Here is an 18211-nt window from a genome sequence, read left to right as displayed (position 1 = left end):
CAAAGCACGAATCTCCGTGAATGTTACAGCTCATTTGTATTTTAACTGACTGAAGGCGGCTCGACCGTCATTGCTGCTCCACGACAATGACGGAGACAAAAGTTCGCATATTGATGTGTAGACCAACATATTACAAGGTATGAGCAGGTATTCATAATCTTTTCTTTAAAGGTATCATCCCACGAATCTGGAATGGTGCGGATTTCCGGTGGAGTAGTCGTTTACAGGATCGTAGATTATGGAGAGGAGGGTGGTTCCGTTCATTTCTTTCCTAATTGCCGTAGAAAACGGCCCGGAAGATACGGCTTCGAGCGTTCCGGCGCACTATTTTCTACAGGGAGTTCGATTGGAGCGCGCCAGCCCTGTATGGCGCCGCATCTTCCGGGCCGTTTTTTACGGCAATTAGGAAGAAATGGACGGAGGCACATCCCTCACCATAATCTACTATCCCGTATACGAATACTTCACCTGAAATCCGCACCACCTCAGATTCGTGGTATGCTGCCTTTAACGGAATCAATTTTGCAGGTATTTTACTCAATTAACCCATGGATGGACCTCAACAACCCTGTAGATACTAATAAAGCAACTAAACAATGGGAAAAGCTAAAGGATACTATCGAGAAGTGTGGAGCAAAAGTTGAAGTAATGGAACTGGATGAGGTGTCAAAACTCTAGATTTTTTTCTCTTCAAGCTCATGCAGTAAATCATGTGATTTCGAGCTTTCTTCTGCTTTTGCAATTTAACTGGAATCGGGCGATACGCACAGAAACAGTTCTTCTGAAATCTTCACAGATTCTAGAAGATGGAGCTGTATTGGAGCAAATACCAACCAGGAGTCTCCCGACGCTAATAACGCGCCACGAAAATGACTTCTAGAGGTGGACCTAATGTATCAATTTTAATATAGTAGGTCCACCTGTAAAAGTTATAGCTTATTGCATAACGAGTTTACTGCTTCTCAATATTTGAACGCGTCCAAGTGAATACGTTGGGACCAAGCTCTGCTACTGCTAATTCGTATGTTGATTTTACCTGACGCTTGAAGCACTGTCAAAAACTCGCGATTCCTATACTGCGATTCCTTTGTCGCATAAAGAACGCACTGTAGACAGTTTTCTGGCGGAACGTTTGCCTTCAGGCTGAAAGCAAAACATGTTGTTTCTGATCACTCACGTGCGACTGGAAGCATGCGCCGCAGCACCATCGATTAAATGTCTTTGATCGGTTTCCACATTCGGCTGTTTTTCTGGGATGCTATGATCATGATTACTTTATCATATTTTGATTTGATGGTACTTGTCGTAACTCGTCTAAATCTTTCATAATCCATGGTTCTAGCACGGATGTTGCTCTCAAAAGGTTGATAGTTTCGTCGAGCATTTGACTAGTTTATTGGTGACTAGCAACCAAAGCTGTTTGACGTACAAAAAAAGTCACGTTTTACGTAATTACAGATGGTTAAGTAATCATATAGGCTCTGCATTAGCACTGATACTTACTGAATCTTTTTCACTGTCCCCAATCCAATAATTCAATAAGTATCAGTGCTAATGCAGAGCCTATATAATTACAGAAACCCCATCGTTTTTCATTGGGCAGACACTCGCCGGATCCTGATGGACATTTTGCCCACAATGCCAATGAGGAGTGGGACTAACTCCGTCATTGTTGGTTATCATTACCAACGACGGGAAGCATAGGCTCTCAGGCAAACCGCGAAGCCTAGCGTGGCACTCCTCGGCTCGAAGCGGTTAGGATCTAATGGGGCCCTTGCAAGCACTACTTGTCGCTGCAGCTCTCGAACGTCACACCTCATTCCGAACCGCTAGTTAGCCGTGCCACTTAAAACGCAGTCGCTTATGCATCCGCACCCAGCTTCATATAGTTTTGACCCGACTATAGCGACTCATGCTTGCTTCTTTTCCCCGCGTGACACAGAAAATATGCTCCAATTAAATCTCCGTTGCGGCTGGCACACTAAAATATCTGTGCCTATAGCATTCTTGTTGTACGTCCTATAGAAATTTTCGGCTGCGAACGCTCTCTTTTTCATGTTTACTTGTTTGAACTGCAACAGAGCAGATGTCGCCACTTGCTAATAATATTTATGGATGGAGTTGGCGAATAGAGATTCCTCTTATTATGCGGTATATAGTATGCTATGGCAGTATTGAAAATCTTCTTGAACCTTGAGGGATACAATAAGAAGGTTAATCAACAGAGGAGAACTTTATCTTTTTTTTGAGTTTGTTGTTTCCATTCTTTTGAAAAGCAGGAACTTTCACCAGGACGCAAAGGATCTTCCGGACATTGTGTTCACGGCGAATGCGGGAATTGTGCGAGGGAAACAAGTCTATCTAGCAAATTTTACTCATAAACAGAGGAAACCTGAATGGAAGATTAATGACAAATGGTTCAAGGAGCACGGATTTAAAACACATTTCAATCCGAATATCTCTCATGAGGGTAGGTCTTTGAAAATATTAGAGATATCATGAAATCACCAGCTACGGAGCTTTGCAGACGATAAGTGCTGTTAATAACAGGGAAAATATGAGATGCAATTTCTTTAAAGTAACTGCAAGAGTCTATGATGCATCAACAGACATAGCATAGACATACGATGTGATCAGGTACCGGAGACGCGTTGTGGATCAACAAAGGGAAGATTTTACTTGCCGGAATTGGGCCTAGATCTGACTTATGCGCACTAACTGACATTCACAAGAGGTTGTGCACAAGTGGAGATGATTTCAAAGTGCTGGCCGTGAAACTTGTCGACGAAAGGTGTGTGAACCATTTTAGTCGTTTTTTTTCATGTGTTTCTGCTGGTTTTTTCAACACAATGTTTCTCGGTTGTAACTTTATGATGATCTTCTGGTATCTGATTTTTCCTACCATTTCCTTGGCATATTTCACATTTTCGAGACTTCCATCTCTTCCAAACTTTCAAGCTTTTCGCTACTCGTTTTCTTTTTAGCACTGAAGGATCATTGTACCTTGTCCTTCAATAACGAATCCACTGGAGACTTGTACTTCAAGTGCCGGTTCAATAGTTTACAAAAGCGTGTCGCTATTTAGAGGTATCCGAACATGTAGGGAAGATTTAAAAATAGTAACCCATTCTCTTAATTTGTAGTGCAGTGTACTTGTAGTTGACTGCAAATTATTCACAGAAAGTGGCAAGCTGGCAAAAAAAAACTCTGTTCCGGAAGAATAAGCTTTGCTCTACACTCAGGTTTTGATAATTTTGCGATGATGGTCGTCACATCAAGCTGTTAGGTAATGCAGCACTGTATATTTATATACCTTTCATCAAGGTGGAATGCTGACCTGAGAGACAATTAGCAATACAAGGCGCAAATAAAACAGCATCGAGAAGCAATAGCAAAAAAAAGCACATGTTGCTTTGGAGGACGTTTCTGCCAACTATAACGAGGGCTGGGAACGCAAAATGTACTTTTTGTGAATTTCGTTCAAAACAAGCGTAAGGCTAATTATAACTTCAACAGAGCTATGTCTTTACTCTCCTATGAGACTTACACTAGAACAATTATTTATTTATTTATTTATTTATTTATTCACATACACCAATGGTGCACCAGAAAAGAAGATAAAGAAAACAAAAAAAAAAACAAATGGAACATCCTTTGTCTGAGTCAGAGATTCTTGGGAGTAAAAAGAAACTACAAACTCTACTGAAACCGGAACCCAATTTATTGCCAAAGAAGACTGGTGCTGTCTCTTCCTGCGGTAGATAACAAGTGCTAATGTCAACATGTCGTTCTCCTACTCCAGAAGGTGAAGGATCCTCTTGTGACATCTACTATCTCCTCCAGAGCGCTTATCATTGGTCACGTTGCCGAAACATCAACGTTCGGAAAGCCAAATTCGCCCAAGGCATAGGGAGCACGTTGAGCTAAAAGCGAGTCTGACAGGAGACCTTAAGCAGGAGGGTTCACCAACTTTTGTGATCCTCAAACGACTGACCACCACAATCTAGACAAGCGACAGCCAAGAGCAAACCTGCCAAAAGATGCGGTACTTAGCAAAGAAGGTTATTCCGAAGTAATTGAGAGAGGAGTTAGTATGATGCATGAAATTAAAGAGAGATATGACCAAAGGATATCAGTATCCTCGTTAGCGAAAGAGCTTCAGTGACCGGAATAGACTTCATGTGTCGGAAGAAGGAAAAGAGTGGCCTCGCAGTAAGCTGAAAAAGGTAACTATAGGAGAGCCAGTACAAAAACAGGAGAAATGTAAAAGACAACTAAGAGGTATCATTGACGGGAATCCGTGATCCAGTTCCATGCCCTGTGCAAAAGGCACCAGACATCAGAGAGTTGCTAGAATTAGAGGCATGCGGTTAGACATCAATATTCAGACACCGGCTTGTTTCAATTTTCTTCAAATTCGCCTTGAATATCCTACTATGTTCGGCTTTAACAATATCCCGCGGTAAGAGCTCCAACCATCTAGCTGTTCTATAGAAGAAGTTATTGAACATCAGGTCAAATTTTCTATGCTGTATTTTAGGGTAATGTAAATTGAAACCACCAGTTCTTTCAGTAGTAGGTCTGAAGCACCAATACTTGCTTGGCGTTAATTTGGTTTCATTTCTGAGGATCCGAAAACACAAGATTAGATCGGCGTGTATACGTCTGTTCCTCAAACTGCTCATACCTAATTTTTTGAGACGATCCTTGTAGCTATTCACCGCTAAGTCTGTTGACATTCTTCTGCATAACATACGCGTAAAAGTCTCTTGCACCTTTTCGAGCTTTGCTATATTTTTTTTTGAAGGGCTCCAAATTTGAGAGCCATATTCAAGATGAGGTAGACGAACGATTTGTATAGACGAGTGAGAATAGTTGGATTAGAGGTGTGAACAATGCGGAATAGTCGAAAAAGGGCCGGTATGCTTTCCTTACAATATGATCAATATGTTCTGTGAAGTTGGGTTATAATCCACAAAAATCCCTAAGTCTCTTACGATTTACAATTTTAAGAGCTACTCCATTCTACTATACTCGCCACATTCCTTTACCTTATGCATAACCAGAGACTTGTCGTGGTTATGCGCAGATCCCATTTGGAGGCCCAGTCGGACATTTTAGCTAGTGATGTCTGAGTGCATTGCGTACTTCGAGGCGTTCTCGTCATCGTATATGCCGTAAATCTTAATGTCATCAGCGTACATTTGGACACTGACGTGGAAGAGGTTCTGATAACATTAGGTAAGTCGATAGTGTAGATGAGAAACAGAGGGGAGAGAACTCCTCCTTGTGGAACTCCACTTCTGAAGGGAACTTGGCTGTATTTGTGGCCGACTTTGACTGTCATACTCCTCTATTAAGATACGAGATCATCCAATCTATAATATGGCCCGTTATTCCAAATACTTAAGCTTGCAATTAATTTAGGTGGCATACTTTTCGAAGGCTTTAGACAGGTCAACGTATATTATATCAATCGATTTACCTTGATTGCAAGCTAAGGACCAGTCAAAATACTATCAACTAGATTGTAGATGTCGAGCTCCACCGACAAACCCATGTTGTTGAGCGGGAATCAGATGAAACTTCTTTAGCCAAGACACAGTTTATCCCTGATAATCTTTTCCATAATTTTGACTGGCGTTGGTAATAAGCTAATAGGACGATAGTTGCTCGCAGATTAGTACCTGGGGACTTAGGAATTGCTGTAACTTGGCGCTTTTCCCACCTCGAACTTCACCTAATAACATAGAGATGTTAAAGATATGGGCTAGAGGACAACATAAAGTAGGACACTCCTTATATACATTGGCGGGATTCCGTCTATGTTTCACGACGACGGTTTGGAGACTTGAGATATTTGTAGATATCTGAAGGATGGAAAATATGGCACGGCACTGCTGTTGGATAGGACCAATGCCAACATTTCTGGGTATTATTACTGCACTCTGAAGAAAACACACTGGCAAAATGCGGCTGGGTATTAGTTTATCGCATCTCTGATATAGTACTCCTGTTTGATCTGTAAGACGAGTTTTCCATGCCTCATTTTTGCCTTAAGTAAATAAAAGGGCTTTGGATTTGCTGTGCACTAAGTGGCGCTCTCGTAACGAAGATATCTTTTCATGTGAAGTCATGTCGAACATACTTTTTGTAAGCGGGTTATGTAAGGATGGTTTAGTCCTAAAAGACGTTGTTTCTGAGGATTAGGCTTTCGCTGGGTGGAAGATTCGAACAAAAGGGGCGAGGAAATCGAAAAGGAACAATTTTGCAAGACCCTCATAAACCTTCTTGCAGAATCTGCGATAAATGTCCGAACATGAAGAATATTGATTGAATAGGTAAACCAGTCAACACCGAAAAGTAATCGTTTAAGGAAGGTGTCGCCGCAAAAGTTAGGAAACGAATTCTTGGGCTGACATAGTGGTGTTTCGAAATGGACATTGCGTGGTCGGTGGGCTGGGTGGAGCTCAAATCAGGTGTGGCGCTGGTGTGGGGATGTCAGAACCTTATCGCGTGGGTAGGCAGATTCACATTTTGCACGAAATCAGCACTGGTGAAAAATCTAGAAAGCGATGAGATGAGTTGGCTCGTTAATCCATCTATATGTGATTGAGTCCCCGAGAATAATAGTTTGATGATTCTAACCGGATCGCTAGTCGTCTAGTTTTTTATATCGAGGAACTATTTGGAGGTCGGTATACGTATAAACGAGTTGCGTGAAATCATGCACAAAATTTCGCGGTGTCGTTTAGGGTGCTTAGACACGACAGACATTATAGGGCGGTTACCCGGTCGTCCAAATTTTAGTGGTTAACCAGTTTCGTAATAAAATTGATCCGTTTGTCAGCGAGGACTTTGTAAGTGATGAATTTTATTGCAGACCGCGCGCATTAAATAAATATGATTTTGTGTTGGAAGCGCCTGCGGTTTACCGTTTCTGTGTTTCGCTTAATGTCCGATGTGCCTTGTTCCCACGTAACCACCCTCGTTTTCCTCTGTTACGCTCGCGTAACATGTAAACAACATGTACGTAACATGTAACATAACTCGAATTATGTTACATTCTAAGAACAATAAGCGGTTCGAACTTAATAACCTGACACGATCGGTCGTCCCGAATTACTTGGATGGTTCTTATCATGGTTGAAATTCAGGTTTTATCATCTCGACACATGCATCTGCCCACTCGACGACAATCTTGCATTGTGGTATCCGAACGCTTTTCATCCAATCTCACAGTTCAACATAAGCAATTACTTGGAACTGTTGCCAGTACGATACTCGAGAATAACAACTGCACAAAGATTCATACGGGGTCTTTCGAATCAAATTTAGGTTACTGAGAGCGAAGCACAGCAGTTTGCATGTAATGCTGTGGTTATTGGGAAAGATGTCATTATGAACGAAGGGAGCGAGAGAATAGCTAAGGTGAGCGTCACTGTGTATTACTTTTGACGATATTGAAGTCGCTGCCTCCAACAATGGACCTGTGCGGCTCGTTGCGAATCGGACAACATACGAGGGAATTATTATTTTTGACCTACCACCTACCGGTTGTAGTTGACGTTTGATCGATACAATTTTTGTCGCTGAGTTCTATCTTGTGGTCATTATGGGATTTTATAGTCCTGCAGCCAGCTGTTCCATTGAAGAAAACTATTCAAAACTTTTCCTGTAACTCTGTCTCACTTTATTGCTATTCTATTCAGTGGTTATTATAGGTGCTGCAGAGTCGTGGATTTAGAGCACACTTCCTTCCAATGTCTGAATACCTGAAATCCGGTGGATCATCCAAGTGTCTGACTTTGCGTCTTGATTATGACTGGTACAAGAGCTAATAAATTATTTATTGCCACTGTACTTTTTTATCACTGACTTAACACTGTCTTAATTTACTGTTTGGAGTAACGAAAGAGATTTCGAAGCATTATTCCCACTACTCCATTTCCCGAACATGAATAATGGTAGACTATGTTGTTATACTGTTATTTCATGCAAAATCGCACAATACTCTGTCTCAGTAGTGGCTGCAGAAGCCACAATGGTCAAGCCATGCATTCCACTGCGCGTCGACGCACTGTGAAGTGGCCGTCATGCTTTGTCATAAGCAGCCACTACTTCAAACGGTTTTTAATACGAAACCACTCAATTTGCTCCCGTCACCATCTCTTATGGAGGCCGCCGCCGTGGGCGTTACCGTTGCACACCCATTCAAATCCAGCTACAGAGCGATGCGCTGGCTACTCCTGCTTCTTGCCAGCTACGGTAGGCTCATTTGTAACTGCCATTTTATAGCATACTTTGGGCAAAGTGTAGTCCCGGGGCGGGGGGGACCACTCAACCACGCTCTTATTTCTGATGGTAAATAACTAAATCAGTCGGTGGCCTAAGATCACCCAAGCATTGGTTTTAGAGGATCTATGGCACGCAAGCTAAAGCCACTGAGAGACAAAATAAAGAAATAAGAAGGTGCACCTTCCTCCCCGCCTCCCACTACATTTTCCCCCATACTTCTTGAATGTGACGCAACTGAATAAGTGAACAGACTAACTTCATTTCCTCTAATCCCCGAGAGGTGAAGGTAGGGCAGAATCTTGTTCGTGATATCTTCTTCTAAAAGGCAATTACTGGAAGTTATGTTTTTTGTTGCTCTCAGTATTTCCGCGAAGGCTCAGAACTACAGTATCCATGCACTGTGTTTCACGAACTGTTCATGCATGTAACGTTGCCGAAAGTCATCTAACGGAGGAAACAGCTGAACATTGGTTCATGGTGATCATATATTTCCACATTTTCTTGTGTTTAAGTTCTGCGAGTCAGATGTTGTTTCTAAAAGCTAAAAGTGCATTTATCTGCGTATATAAAAACCAATAATTAGAGCGAATACATCGTAACATAGGGAAGTGTCTAGATTCGAGTTTTCTGATCAACATATATATATATATATATATATATATATATATTCATTTGAAACTACTTGGAGAAACAAAAAACAGGACTCGTAATACCAGACTTTGAAGATTTCAAGCACGTATAGGCTGCAGTCCATTGGTGCTCCAATATTCATGAACGTGATCTTCCAGAAAAATAGGCTATTAGGTATGAAATATTATGAGGCGATTTCCTTATAGTATTTTATTATTTCTTATTTTCTTACAGCTGTCTATTATTAAGTTGGGAATATCACAGTAAATAAATTCCGGTGTCGAAACTTGTTGACCGCGCTCAGTCATAAATTTACTCCTTCGCAGATGATGACTCGGGTGTTTTCTTTTGATATCCAGCTCAAAAAAATATGTGAGAAGTATTTTCAGACTTCGTACGTTGTATACTCGTTTGTTTTCGTTTTCACTGAGGCATGAAAAATTACACAATCTGGAACGAATGTGTTCAACCGGAGAGCGCGACGCGCACTGAAGTAGAGGCGAGCAGAGGGAAGAAGAGCGCGCGCGCTAGGCAGTCTGCGCGCTGCAACAGACGCATCGCAAACGATCCAGGAGGAAGTATCGTTAACTAAATTCGCCGATCGATGTGCATTTTTGTTTTAGTCGCTCATAGTTTCAAAAAGGGGATTGCATCAAAATGAATTGACAAAGTTAATTGAAAATTTAAGATTTCGAAACTCTATGTGAAACTGCAATACTAAAGGATTTGAAACTTGTATGGATTTTGTGGTGTGAAACTCTTGCGACTGTAATGTAATATCCTATATTTCTGTAATCACTGTAATTAAGGGGTTGGTGAATGTTCCGAGATAGGCGATGTGTCTCCATTTGGCGAGTGTTTTGGCAGCTATAAACCAGTGTTCATGCGAATATCTGGTTCATTCCAAGATGAACGGGGTTTGAAAATCAAGGTACGTCAAGATTCGAGCTGATGATGAGATTTTCGCTCATACGATCCTTAATTTGCTGTCTATTTACAATTAGTCAGAGTAAGTTCTAGGTGTTCATTTAGGCTAGCATGCCAGCCTGTGCTTCGAACTGTCGTCGTAACCTAAACCCATTTACTGACACGCCATTCCCTTGCCGTGGCTTCAACTTTCGACCAGGAAAGAATCCGGAATGTCAACTTTTCAGGTTTAATAATGAAACGGTTAGTCCAAATAGACAATGTTTTCACTGTCTTAAGTTCATTCTTTAAGATAAAATATGTTTAGAAGTCATAATGTTGTGTAATGAATTTCCAATAAATTTTTCATGTGAAGTCTGCCTTAAGATGTGCATTTAAAAAGAGTTTTACTGCCAAAATGTGACATGATAGGGCATTATATTGATATTTATAAACGGGTTATTGTCCAAGATGCAATTCCAATTTTTGCATAGAACATACCCATCTTTCTTGGGGGTAAATGTTTTTGTGTGACTGCGGTCATATTTTCCCCAACTTTAAGATATTTTAGGCCAAAGCGAGGATTGTCCAAAGTAAACACCCATCGTTCTTCTTTCAGAAGTCATGTCTAAGGTGGGTCCAGCCTCCGCCTATATCTGATTTCGTTAAATGCACTGTGAATCACAGTGTGTTAGATATAGATTTGGACAATCAATATGAGCTAATCGGGAAGATAGACTTTTTCAAAGAAACTATTCTCAGGTGGAACTGGTTTGAGTTAGTTTCCACAGTATCCCGAAGAACCATGAAATACGGACTAAGCAAAAAACTTCAAACGAAGTAATTGCTACTATCATAAAAACGTTTTATGACGGGCTATTAGTGCTTCATGTTAGCTGAAGGCCTTCAAATTGTGGAAAAAAGAAAACTACAGATGAGAGATACAGAAACGGACTAAATTTTATCTCAATTGAGGGACTGCAGCTTGGAACTGAACAATTTCACTCCTTGATGTTTTTTGTGTTCATCTAGAGTTGATTTTCGTTTATTTGAGCTATTTCCGAAGGAACATTTTAATATTTACAGATAAGCATTCTAGTGTGCCTGAATTTCCAATTTCTCGGAATGTTGGTTTTCTTAAGTTGCGAACAAAAATCTCTGCTAGTTTGAATGGAAGATTGCTTTTTTTGTTACTCCTGTTGACCACTATTCTTGTGAATTATCCACTTTCTCGTCATGTCTTCGAATATTTTTGGAAGTTTTCAAGTGACCTACATCAATACAAGAATGTGACGATGACGTTTTAGAGTGCCTCCTCGATGCGCAGAATCTGCTTTCGTGTTTGATGTAAAGCGAGGATACACTCTACGATCCACTTCAGAATCCAGACAGGCGTACAGTGCAGAGCAGTGCGCTGACATATGCATCGCTGAACAGTGTGGAGCTTTTGCTTGGGATGACATTAATGGGTAAGCGGAATGAGCAGTAATTTTCGTCATAGGAATCTTGTACATTACTTGGAATTTTGCAAAGTGGTAGGTACTTGGTCTTAAATGGGTTTTCAATTCTCCTCTGTTGTGTTGAATAAATTGAATGTTGATGAATAAGTAAAAATAAGAATACGTCTGACTTCACTAAGCTTCAGGGCTTCAGATATATCCTACCACTAAAGGCGTTATTCTAGTGCAAGTTTCATGCGATTCTTGCCTGCTAGCGGAGCTGTTGTTTATGGGAAATTTATGCAGTGGGGTTGGTTTTGATTGTAGACTAGAGACTATTATCCATTATGCAGCCAGCCTGAAATTGAGAGGGTGAGTACCTCTCCCTCTCTTTCGTAGCGTCAACCTCTTGTTTTTCTATTTCCACCATTTCCGCAAATAGTGCTTTTGTAGAATGTTATTTTCCTTCTTCAGAAAGAGAGAGATAACAAATCTTAAAAGAACATAGGTCAGTAGTCAGTCGGGTGCAGGATTTCCATCCCTTGGTGTGTGTGAGTTTAAATTGTAGGTCAGCAGTAGGGCTCTTAGAACTTATGCGCGCTACATCTTCGTTGTCACGGGAGAGTTATGGGGACCAATTCTTCAAATTCTTTTTACGAACCACATTTAGTTTTTCTCTACTCATCCTTTCGAACTATGGTAGAAAATCATAGTGTTAAGAATTCGGATGAATTGAAGTCTTGAAAAGTACCACATTTGCTCAGTGCTGCTGGTTCGCAATTTTCGAAGTTTTTGTAACATTTATTATTCTCTCTTGTTGTTTGTTTTTTTTTTGTTCTCTTTGGGCTAGCTTACCCTTTTTTCCTCTGGTCAGGTGCAAACGCTTCTTTCGTGTCGTGTTTAGGAAATGTGGATTTTTCAACTCTTCTCGAAGATACGATTTGTACCGAAACGACAGTATAACCTTCTTTGAAAACAATTGCCTCAATTGTGAGTCCTTTAGATTGATTTTAGAAGGGACAACTATGTTTTTACAAGTGTTCTTGGTCTTTGCATGATTTTGACTTCTTGTTTTGGTGACAAATGTTTGGCAGTGTTTGATCCTGACAATGTGTCATAAGTATGACACATAACCAGTTCCTGAAGAAATGAAAAAGTTAAGCCACCTGGCTTTCCCTTTTAGCTGAGTCACGCTGCCCAGATGGAAGAGTTGAGTTTTTTATGGTTAAACGTGCGGATGTTCCATCTTTTGGTGTTTCTGTTGGTGCAAGGACCCTAAGGAATTGCATGAAAGAATGTGTTGATACGACTTTGTTCAAGTGTAAGTCATCACAGGTACGTCACAACAAGTAGGTTTAGTCACTCAACTCTGACTGACTAGTATTTCAGTTTGAATCAGTAACTGGGGAATGTTTTGTGTCTGATGAAGCATCGGATGTGGCAGTTTCGTCGACAAACCTAGATATGTACGAACCGTATTGTTCGACTGTCGCTAAAGAAACAACGAACTGCATCCGACCGTACTCATATGAAAAGTTAATCACATCGCGGCTCACTGAGACTGCAAATATTCGGGAAATGAAAAGTATGCACAAATGCTTTTTTTAAGTATTTTTTTCGACTATTGTTTTTTTTTTGAGCTCTAACATAAAGATGTTAGTTTTACGTCAAACTCGGTTCCTCGTTAATGAAAATTGGTAAGACAACCTTTTCAACTTACTATTTTTCATATGTTCATGTACGTCCAAAGTTGTCCAAGTTTTTATTTTCTGAATAAAATCAGAGATCCGAAGTATATCCAAGAAGAAAACTGATAGTAAATTATACTGGGAGATTCTGTGTGGGCTTGGTCCGAATACACGGATCAGATCACTCATTAATCATCACTAATTTCCAGAATTGTTATAGATACATCGGTGGAAACATGTCTCTCCGAATGCACAGCTTCTAAACACAGATGCCGATCAGTGAATTATGACGTTAGCAAGAAAAGCTGTTACTTGTTATCCAAGAGCAGATTCGATGGAGTCATCCCTGGTATAGAAAATTATGCAAAAAGTTTAACGGTTCCTTTTTGTCCTTACAACCTTTCACTTGCAGTTGGAGACGACATGTACGACTACTACGAACAAGCTTGCCTAGAAAAAGAGAACGGAACGATTGATGATTTCATGCTCATGGAAGTTAATCGAACACTTCGACAGGAGTTCCGTAACGTTCAACTCTTACAAACTGGAGATCTGACAACGTGCTGGTTCGTTTGTTTAAAGTATAACATTTATTCAAATAGCTGCTTACCCTGTATTTGATTAAATGACACTTATCCGGTTGTTACTAAACTATGACTGAGTATGCGTGCTACACAAATGGACGATCAATTTCAGATCGCTGCTATCTTTTCGATTGAATTCGAATGAAAAGGGAATTAGGGTTCTTGAATCTGCCTGGAAAAAGTTCTTCTAAGATAGGATATTGAAGATATTGAAATATATAAGATATTGAACTAGTGCTTTTTTGTAGTTTTCTAACTAACAATTGTGGAAAAAACAAAAACAAATCAGATAATTTCACCTTTGATACGCTGGATTTTTTTTCTCCATTCTCTCTGTTCCACAACTTTTATACTCTTTTTGCAAAAACTGCCGTTACTAGCATGTTTCTTTTTTTTGAGGTCTTCTGTTGCAGGTTTTCGTGTCGTAATGCGACGGCATTCTTATGCCTTGCCTTCGCTTACTCAGCAGCCAGAAATGAGTGTGTGGTGTCTTCCGAGACGGTCGAATTTGGCGAAAATTATGAGAAGTTCACTCAAAAAAGCCCTATCTTCGATCTCTATATTCGAAATGGTGATTTCGGAAAGAGTAAGGGATTTTCAAAGTAATGAATAAGAACGTTTAAAGGCAGCACACCACGAATCTGACATGATTAGGGAATACGCGGGAAAAGCTATAGATGGCGTTGTAGACTGCGGATTTGGGGTAGTTCCACTCACTTCTTTATAATCATCCCCCGAAAAACGGCTTGGAAGGCGCTGTTTTTTAAGGCGTTTCATTTGCAATTTTTCATTTGCAATGCGCCACCCTTGTGCATGCACCGCATCCACGTGTCGAAGATTCAAGTAAAGCTAATGAACAGGCTGCTGAGGGGACCGGAGAGTGTGCAAAGGTGGCTGTTCCAATGTACTTCGTAGGAGCTAAAGCTATTCCCACGCTTTTTTAAACGACAATTAGAGAGAGATGAGTGGAACCACGCCGGATCCCGCAGTCTACAACCCCATCTCCACCCGTTCCCACGGATTCCCTCACCACGTGATATTCACCTTTAAATTGCGGCCTAAAAAGCACAGAGACTCCTTATTTCAGTACTGACCACTTCAAAACCGAAGAGTTTGGAGCCGTTCCCGACTCTCGTCCACGATTCAGCACTGAGACAGGCGTTTGCTGGTGAAGAGGCGACAATTTTCGACTTGACCAGCTCGCTTTTTGTCGAAGACAATGGTATCAAAGAAAGGAAAGATCCCGCTGCAGCTACTACAGTGTCAACGAAGTTAGAAGGTGTTTAGTGAACTTCTTCTTACGTTCTCGTCTATTTCTTGTGAGCTTAGATGTTATTTTAGGCTCCTCCACTGGATTCTCACCCAATCATCTAGCGCGTGACAAAAGTGTAGGGGTGAAAAAGGAGATGTACTCCGGGTCCAGAGAATCTCTGGGACCGAACACTTCAGAATATGATCTGAAAAATAAGTAGGAACCGTACTATTTTGCTTTCCTACACCACTTCTAATATGATCAAATACGATGTGAGAATTTGCTTGGAAAATTATAGCATCCTCACTGCTGACCCAGAGCTTCAACAGTTGTCTGACTACGAGTCCATTCCGCGCCTAGCATTGCCATCCGAACGAATCGGTTTTGTTGAGCCAGAAAAGGTAAAAGTTCGAGCCGAATGTCACGAAACCGGAATGAACGTATCGTTTAATCTCGATGGAAAACACGAGGTTAGCTTTGTCTGTGGTTTTCTTCTACCCACATTTGGCTATCTTATTTCTTCAGCAGTACACCGGAGCAGTATACGCAGCGGAAAGGTTTGAACAGTGCCGGATATTCTTGAGGTCATCAAAACAGTTTGCAATTTTCATTCCACGACCACAGCACAATACTTGGTGCAATGCATTAGAAATAGTACGTATGCTGTCAGAAGAGCTTATCGTTCTTCTTTCATGAGAACTGTGATTCTCGAGTTTGAGAAATGCTATGTTTAGGATAAGGTTATGTCAGTAGTGATCGTGATGTCAAATGACCGTGTCTTACCGCATGACGTCACCACAAAAGATGATCTCTTCTTCCACGTCACATGCAACTACTCCACGCCAATGATCAACAAAATCAGACAGGGGATCGTTGTAGGGTTGGAACTCATTTCTTTTTTCTTCCAAATCTCAGCGTTTGAGTGTTTAAAAAGGCGAAAAGAATGACGAATTGAAATGTTACATCTCGCGTACTGCAACGATACGCACATTACTGATGACCTTTCGGGTTGGGTTGCTTACAAATTAGATACGGTTCACGTCCAAATTCTTTCCCAAACAACCGCCACACACACCTCTGTTTGACACACACTTCATGTTTCCTCCACTCTCTCCCGGACAAAGAATTTTGAGGTCGACTGTACAGCGTTTTTTTCCAGTTACACACACATTAATGTTTCAGTTCAAATCTTTGAGGAATATGATTCTTCAAACTTCTAAGAGACTTTCTAGATTTGTTTTTCAAAAGAATTTGTAGGGTTTGGAGAACCATTGTTTCTAGTTCAGAACATCCAAGTTGTTAATTAAGGGGCCCTTCTCCAGTGGCTATTACGTCGAAAGAGCTGAATCGTCATATTTTCTTACAAATTATGAAGAAAGGGCGTCCTGTAGATAGTGTATTTATTGGAGAAGCACTTGTTGCCCGTGTTGAAAGTGACATTTCGCGTGAGTCGCTCTTTTTTTCTTCGTTTCTTTTGATTTTACATTGGTAAAACAAGTGTTTTTTGAATTTTTTCTTTGCATTTCTGGTCTTTCTTTCGAGGAATGTTTTGTGATGCCTAAATGACGGAATGAGATTCGGAGCTCGTACTTAGAATTAATTTGCCGCTACCTTGGTTTGCACGAGCGTCATAAGACATTGAATCAATTTTTGTGTATTGATGTTCTGGTTTCCGATATTTGTCGTTACTTCCAGCTGAGCGTCTTCGTGTTATGGAGTGTACAGCTCATCGAGTCGGCGGGTCAGGGCCACCGACATCTGTGACGCTCCTAGCAGATGGGTAATCGGATAGCTTCATATTGGAGCAGGTTCTTATGTTCCCGACAACTTTGATGGCTCGGGCAGAGGAGAGGACGCAAGGAGAGCATACTAGCTCAGACGCATCGCGGTTGTTCGGGCAAACATAACTGTCTGCCACTGTATGGTTGGGCCAAAGCGACATGAAACACGGACAGTTGCGCGAGCGGCTGCGCGCTCGAAGCGGCGCGGTGGAGCGTAGCGGTTCGGATCGTGTAAGGATCATCGCTACCGCCACCCATCGCTGCAGTTCACCGTGGTCCCACCTCGATTCCGACCGCTGTCTCCACCGCACCGCTTCGAGCGCGCAGCTGCTTACGTAACTGTCCGTGCTTCATGTCGTTTTGACCCAACTATAGTTCGCTGACTTTCAACTAGTCATACTTATATCCGTTAACTGCATGTAACTTGACAACAGGTGCGCCCTTCTTCCTTCCTTAATGGCACCAATGCAAATGGGTAAACAAGGCTGGGAGTCGACTTTGTCAGCGTTCCGTATCGATGGAAGTGAGCAAGTCGACATTGTGTGTCTGGTCGCGGTTTGCCCGGATGAAGGTTGTCCAAATGTTGGTGTTAGGTACACTTCTTTATCCACGTCTGTTGGATAAAAATAAATAATTTGTGAAAGGGCGCAGAGAACTTTGGTAAGATGAAAACAAGTAGGTAAATCGCATTTAGGTGATATGCCCACCCAGTAAGGATCGCAGGTCTCGTTCTCTTGCAGAGAAGCATCCAATACGTGTTGATCACCGCCTAATTGTGAAGGCTAGAGCTGCTGACAGCTTTCAGAAGGATAGTAGAACGTTCCCAGGTAGGAATGCTTTTATTTTTAACGTCAGTTAATAATCTATGCTCGCGATTAGTTTAGAGGTGTGCTTGCAACCAACTGTCTATTTGTCTGGACTTGGTTTGTTAGCATTGTCCTTGGCTGCACTAGCGGTGTCATTGTGTGTGGGAGCCAAAAGACGAAGCGATTCTGTGGAAGATCTCTTATCGATCTCTCAGTGGGTTTCATGTTTTGTGCTGCTGGTTCTGATGACTATTTTGCAACTGGTCAGGGTCTCCACGCAGCAAAAGGATGTGGGCGCGAAATACATCAAGACTTTGTCACTGTGACAATTTTGACTCAGTCGTTGTGCATGAGAATATTTCAAAGAAATGTACATGGCAGGCGATACGTATCGAAAATTTTATCTCATAACTTATTCTGGGGTGATATTCTATTGCATACAGTGTTGTTCATGTTCCTTAGTGATGTTTCATATTTCCTCTCTTATTTAAGTTTATTTTGCTTCATTTCTTGTTATCAAATCATCGTTTATGTCCGTATCCTATAACATTGCTTTGCTTTATCGCGTTGTTTTGCAATATAAAAGTTATTTGTTTGCTTTATTCTGCAGTAATGGTGCAACCATGGACCTGAGTAAAGTAAAAAGGTATAAACATAAAGAAATGTTAGTTGTTTGCTAAGCAACACACTATTATCACTGAAGAGAAGACTTGAAAAACGAACAACGCTCATTCTGCAAATGTAAGAGATTTAAAATTAGAAGAGTAATTCGTCTTTTCGGCGGAAAAGGAGATTAAGAAATGGTTAGCCTTGAGTACAATACGTAA

At 41.1% G+C, this 18211-nt stretch overlaps 2 protein-coding genes across 3 annotated transcripts; both read left to right on the top strand.

The window, feature by feature from the left end:
- Positions 1–86: 86 nt before the first annotated feature.
- RB195_002163 (uncharacterized protein) lies at positions 87–7841 on the top strand (the record flags this gene model as incomplete). The annotated part of the gene is made up of 7 exons (XM_064199294.1): positions 87–137; positions 529–663; positions 2293–2470; positions 2638–2791; positions 7158–7275; positions 7339–7431; positions 7725–7841. The coding sequence occupies 7 exons, from the start codon at positions 87–89 to the stop codon at positions 7839–7841; spliced, it is 846 nt and encodes a 281-aa protein (XP_064055175.1).
- A 255-nt stretch (positions 7842–8096) lies between these two features.
- On the top strand, positions 8097–17710 carry RB195_002162 (uncharacterized protein; the record flags this gene model as incomplete). Of its 2 annotated transcripts, none has more annotated exons than XM_064199292.1 (22): positions 8097–8268; positions 9738–9859; positions 9961–10098; positions 10406–10467; positions 11142–11303; positions 12178–12263; positions 12457–12608; positions 12663–12858; positions 13182–13310; positions 13374–13527; positions 13959–14131; positions 14633–14824; positions 14887–15013; positions 15096–15267; positions 15323–15451; positions 15532–15677; positions 16106–16242; positions 16493–16577; positions 17013–17160; positions 17273–17405; positions 17463–17598; positions 17653–17710. In XM_064199292.1, 22 exons carry the CDS (start codon positions 8097–8099, stop codon positions 17708–17710), a joined length of 3009 nt encoding a protein of 1002 aa, XP_064055173.1. The 2 variants fall into 2 exon arrangements, with proteins under 2 accessions (XP_064055173.1, XP_064055174.1); XM_064199293.1 differs by having other exon boundaries at positions 8175–8268.
- Positions 17711–18211: the final 501 nt, after the last annotated feature.

This window comes from Necator americanus, chromosome IV (genome assembly GCF_031761385.1).
Source record: "Necator americanus strain Aroian chromosome IV, whole genome shotgun sequence".
In the NCBI taxonomy this organism is placed as follows: Eukaryota; Metazoa; Nematoda; class Chromadorea; order Rhabditida; family Ancylostomatidae; genus Necator; species Necator americanus.
This window is presented reverse-complemented; position numbering and strand designations above follow the sequence as displayed.